This window comes from Blennius ocellaris (genome assembly GCF_963422515.1).
Source record: "Blennius ocellaris genome assembly, chromosome: 6".
Classification (NCBI taxonomy): domain Eukaryota; kingdom Metazoa; phylum Chordata; class Actinopteri; order Blenniiformes; family Blenniidae; genus Blennius; species Blennius ocellaris.
In genome coordinates, this window is record NC_137655.1 from 4,221,599 (window position 1) to 4,227,571 (window position 5,973).

General features: G+C 46.3%; 1 protein-coding gene across 1 annotated transcript; it reads right to left on the reverse strand.

Annotated features, from left to right (window-relative positions):
• Positions 1 to 1,047: 1,047 nt before the first annotated feature.
• nifk (nucleolar protein interacting with the FHA domain of MKI67) lies at positions 1,048 to 5,360 on the reverse strand. Its single transcript, XM_080498652.1, has 6 exons — positions 5,113 to 5,360; positions 3,728 to 3,856; positions 3,139 to 3,247; positions 2,704 to 2,915; positions 1,996 to 2,070; positions 1,048 to 1,768 (listed from the first exon to the last, which is right to left on the reverse strand). Exons 1-6 carry the CDS (start codon positions 5,233 to 5,235, stop codon positions 1,553 to 1,555), a joined length of 864 nt encoding a protein of 287 aa, XP_080354778.1. The 5' UTR covers positions 5,236 to 5,360; the 3' UTR covers positions 1,048 to 1,552.
• Between the last annotated feature and the right edge of the window lie 613 nt (positions 5,361 to 5,973).

The window sequence follows — 5,973 nt, forward strand, 5'->3', positions numbered from 1 at the left end:
CCCACAGCCCCCTCACCTATTCCACTGGTCGAAGGGGGTGTAAAGTGAATAAAAGCTAATATATATATATATAAAATAAAATGATAAATCAAAAAAAAGAGAAAAAACCTCGCTCTCCTTCCTTGTTTGAGCGGAGCCCTTCCTTTCAATGGAGCGTCACTCCGCGGCACAAAGGGAGGAAAATCAGCCGGGAGCCGCGGCTACATCCCCCCCCCCCCCGGGTTTCCACTCACCATATCCCGGAGATCTGTCGCGGCTCCTCTGGAGGCTCAGCTGGGGTTTTGTTTTTTGTTTTTTAGTCGCGGGGGAAAGAGCGCTGTCCACGGCCTGAAAAAGCTCTCCTCTCCGGTTCTTTTCTCTCTCTCTCTCTCTCTCTCCACCCGGAATGCTGCCTGCAGGACAAGAAGGGATCGTCGCGCGCATGCGCACCAGAGGCCGGGATGATGTTGGCACTTGGAGGATTGTCGCATGGCAAGGCTGCGCGAGCGCGCGCATGCACACATGGACGTTAACGTTAATGACGTTTTTGACACATTTCGAAGAAATATTTATATATTTTTTTTACAGATATTCAGTTTATATATTTTTTTTTTGTTTTGTTTTTAACGATGCAATTTTAAAGACATATTTATGGTGTTGACATATTAACTATTTTAAACATGATTTGGATCGCAATGATAAAAGAATAGTTGAAACATTTATAAATGTCTAGATTTTATATAGAAAGTATTTTATTTATCTAATTAGTCAGGAACTGATTTTTAAGGTGGGACTTGAAAGTCGAAAAAATTAGTAGCTGGGTGGACTTTGGAATCTTGTGATCTTGTCAGTTTGTTCTGGTCTAAATGCGGTGTGACAGTGGAAAAAAACATTTTTTTATAAGATGGTGAGTTAATAAAACACTGAAAACAAACTTTTGAACTTTCAGGGTTTTGTTGATGGCATGATGTGGAAATTGCATACATTTTCCTTACATTACAGTAAATGTATGTCTGACACAAAGATAAATCACTTCCTCCATTGCGTTTTAATATACACTCCACAACACAATTTAAACATTTTATTTTCTCGAGGTGTACGTCCCAGTGTACATTCTCGCATACAATATCAAAGAAGTGTGTTTACTAAGCAAAAACACAGTTAAATACTGCGACCTGGTGGCCGGCTGCTGTAATGAAACACTCAATCACCACATTCATGGTACAGGAAGTCAAAACTGAACATCGATTAAAAAATAAAGGTAACTTGAGGTTTCATTTACGGATAAGACTGGAAATTAAATGCACTTCCTCGTTGTGCATTCTCCTACGGTTGGCTCGGAAAGTGGGCGGGACTTTGACACACCCCTCCCCCTACGATCTCAGATTTCAGCACTGAGGAGCCGCGCGACGGGTCGCTGCCGCCGCCGCCTCCTCCTCCTCCTCCGCTCATCCAGTCTCGACGGCACCGGTCAGTTTGTTCGCATTACCCACAATCCCTGTGGCCTCCTGCAGAGGAGCCTCCCTCTGCACACAGTTCAGACCGCCCGAGTCCTCGTCGCAACCTCCCGCAGTCACTCCACCTCCTCCTCGCTGTCTGACGCCTCCCCCTCTTCACCGCTCTTCTCCTCCTCCCCTCCCTCCTCCTCCCCCTCCTCCTCCGAGGAGCTCTCCTCGGCGTTCTGCGGCGCCGGCAGCTTGACGATGATCTCGTGGTCGTCCTCGTCTTCGCCCGCGGGCGCCGACCTCCTCCTCTCCAGGAGGGACGGGGTGCACAGCGGCGTGGTGTCCTGAGGAGAAAGGTCCACGGTCAAGACGCTGTTAACGCCACGGGCGTCCGGTTCTCGTGTGGGCGCGTGGGTTTTATCCCGGTGACCGGCACGCGGAATAAGCTAAACGCGCCGCTTTGCTGTGCGCACAGTTGTCTGAGCCCGGCTCACTGAGGGAGCCGGGCTCATTTTCAGCCTGTGCAAAGAACCACGGTAACACTGGGAGAGAAAAGTAGGGGCGTCCTTACGTTGCTGCACGTGGACTCGTTCAGGTCCGAGGACGACGACGACGACTTCTTCTTCTTCTCCGTAATCTGGGCGGCCTGCAAACATTTAACACGTTACCAGGGAAGTTCCATCCAAACGGACAAAACATCGTGCAACAAAACACTGCGAAAGACTGAGCTGCGACAAAGGTTTTCTCACGGATTTTGTATTCGAACCACTTCGAAGGGGTTGAAACTTTGAATCGGGAAACACAGCTTTGCTTTGTGAACAAGGTGGCATGTGAGGGGATTTGTGCTTCAATGAGAAAGGTGGCGATCGGCGGGCGGACGACTCGTAACACGGAGATGATGGGTCAGAATCTTATGGGTCAGAATCTTGTGGGTCAGAATCTGGTGGGTCACTCGCGACGCCTTTTTCGTAAAGGGAACAGATTGAACCGAGTGACTCGGAGATAAAACCTTTTGTAGGAAGCCGTTTCCACCGATGCAGCCACTGTATTCCAGTGGTTACCCTGCCAGGACTGCGGAAATGAATCCCGTTCAAACGCAATTCTTTGGCTCTTGTGCCTCCGTGCTGTGAGAAGCGTCGCTACAACGCTTTAGCAATTCCATGGAGCGTGTGCCCGGTCAAACCATTCTGGTGAGGAACACCCTGGGATTTCCCCACTGACTATAAAATGTATTTCGTGACCTTAAAGTTGGGAGTATTCTTTCTGGGAGGCTACTTACAAACCCGGGGAAGTCGTAGTCGACGCCATGGGCCGCCAGCCTCTTGCGCAGTTTGGCCTCTTTGCGCAGCAGCTTGCTGGTCATCTTGGCGATGTCCTTCTCCGCGTGCTTCTTGTTGTAGCGCGACACGGCCGGCTGGGTCGGCCTCTTGAACTGCGTCTGCGAGCCCACGAACAGCTTCTCGTGCACCTTCTCCGGTTCCACCACGTGGCCTGAGGGGAACGAGAGGGACGAGTCATAAGAGACGTGAAACTAATAGCGACGCGGGATTTATTACAAACGGTTGAGAAAGCACCGCGACAACTATCGCCTCTACTTGTTCTTCTTGATTCATACCAAATATTGGTTTTAGTCTAACGTTTAAGATTGCTAACAATCAATTAGCTTATATATATAGCATTTTTAACCAATCAGAGGCTCTCCAGCTGTACTCACACTTGATGAGTCTTTCCCCCATGAGGTAGTTGTTCATGGTTTCTGCCACGATCTTGGCGACTTCGTCGCAGTCAAACTCCACGAAGGCGTAGCCTTTACTTCCCCCGGTCTGCAGGGGAGGGAAAACAAACGACATGGAAGTGTCTCTCAATACACACAAACCCTACATTTCCTCACGCGCCGGGCAGACCGGTGCAACGTTTGTCGGCACATGGGTTTTATCAGCGTCCGGGTGGGCCGTGCACGCGATAAGCTTAATGTACCAAGTGCTTTAGGCTCAGTTATCTTAAGCTCAGACCACGGTCACGTCTGAGCTCATTTTCAATCTCAGCCAGGAAAAGGTCCCCTTCGTTCTTGGGAGAGAACTCATAAGATCGTCCATGTATTTTCTGGAAAACACATCCGACCACCAGTTTTCACGCACCCTCGTCGAAATCTCACCGAAAAGACCCAGTCTGGCCGTTGTGACGTCACAACAAGTGAATTACAGGGTTGAATTGACTCCCATCACTGAATCCAACAGTGTCTTTATCTCTGACTTTCACCAAAAACCTTGAGAAAATCCGGTTTTAAAGAAAAATTATTTTACCTTCTTACTCCGGGACAGCCGCAGTCGCTGCACCTTCCCGAACTGTCCAAAGTAGTCCTTGAGCTGCGGCTCGAACAGGCCCAGAGGAAGGTGGCCCACGTAGATCACTCCCGGAGTCAGCTCCACAAACTGTGAGGAGAGACACACACACACACACACACATTGAGCTTCACTCGAGACTGTAGGAGTTTCCCCTGTACAGAGTTCCGTTAAAATGCAGGTGGAGTTCTGAGAAGATGGATGGATCCTCTCAGTTCTAAAAGATATTCAAATAGAATGTAAAATATCTGTGAACATTGATTTAAAGTGCAAAATTAACAATCAGTATTTTAGCGAGTGTGAGAAATAGTTCAAGATTAAAACTCTTACTTTTGTTTCTTTTAAAGCTTCAATGTATTTATTTTAGTAAGATCTTTCTTTTATTTCTTTGAAAATGTTTTATGTATTTTTTTAATTTCTTTGTAAAGCACGATGACTTTCCCTGTTTGAATGCTGTGCTATAAAAAAAAAAAAGTGCCTTGCCCAATGCTTTTCCAACTGTAATGTGTCCCTAAACCAGGAAAAGACGGCTTAGAAGCAAAGAAAATCTGTCATCTCTCTCCGTGGCTTGTTTCTATATTTAAAAGGTTTGTGGCTCCAACCAGACAATCAGAAATCAAACCCTATATTGTGTCATCGGGGGTTTAGCCAATCACAGTCACGGTAGGCTCCTCCCACAATTAGGCATCTCTGCTCTGGCACATGGCACCACAAGAGGAAGCATGAGCATGAAAGTGCTGACAAAGTGGATAATATGACCTTTTCAAGCATTGTTTATAACCTTTCTTGACAGTGGCACGCACGTGACGTCACTTTCGTCACAATGATTGACATTACTGAGAACCAATGAGAGCCGGCTCCATTTGGCCTGTAATATACATATATACTGTACATACACGTGTCAAAACATATTGTAAATGTCTTCTTTACTCCTGTTGCATAGTTGCCTTATACAAACACTTTTTAATATATACTAAGATATTACATCATTTAATACTAATACCATTACTACACCCTGTCCATTTAATCTTACTGATATTATACAGCTAATACTATAATCAGTACTTATGTATTCACACAGGATCAATAAAATCCATCTGAATGAGTTTCCTATTCATTCTAAAATCCCTGGTTTCAATTTAGTTTTACGTCACGTGCGCGCGTGTCGGACAAAATGCAACACTAGCCACCTGCTAACGTTTAGATCAGACTGCTGCCTCCCCCACGGTACCGAGCCCGTTACACCAGGTAACGTGCGCGAGGTGAGCACGCAGTCCGAACCGTTACTCTTAAAAGTGCGGTAACGTGTCCGTTACACGAGTACTCTCCGCGTGCAAGGAGCCCACCTTCTTGGATTTGTTCTTCTTCGCTTCCTGGACCTTCTTCTTGAAGTCGGCCTCCTGAGCTGGGTCCAGCGCGAGCAGCTCTTTGGCCGGCTTCTCGCGCCGTTCTAAACCGCTTTCAGTCATCTCGGCCCGGTTCGGGAGGGGAGACGAAGTGAGCCTGTGGTCCGAAGGGGGGGCAGGAAAAAGTAAAGCGCAGTTTCGGGGCCCAACGGAGTGCGAGACCTCGACGAGCTGAGCACGTTGGTAAGTCGTCCACTTCCGCTTCCGCACGCGTTGCTCGCAGCTTGAAAGAACCGACATGTTGGAGCTCACAGCGCCCCCTGCAGGCGCGGGGGGCTCACAGACAGTCCAACTGCTCCAATCAACCTCGTGTGTCGCTCAATACTGACACCTACTGGATCTTACACATCACTGCAGGCAACCGCGTTGAGAGACGCTGAACTCAATATTTCATATTGTATGAATATTTTCCTAAAATCGAAATATCTTTATATAGTAAATAAAAATAAATAACGTGAAGATCAAACGGAAAGTGTTGTGAATGTGATATTATAACGTGATGTGTGTGGTTTTTTGTTTTTAAATACATACATTTTTATTCAAAATGTGCCAATTTGAAGTGCATGATGTAGTATTTTCACCATTCCACTGAAATAAATATATTTAAATAAATATTTAATTAAATACACAAATGACTTCACTAAATATAAAACCCTTCTGGGCGGCAAAACATATGATGGTTCAAGGACTTAAAGCAGCTTCAATCTCAACAATGCTGAAGTTTTCAGCAAAAGAAACACCAAAAACTTTTTTTTTTTCTGTCAAAGTGATTTTTTTTTAATTTAAAGAACATTTCCAGTG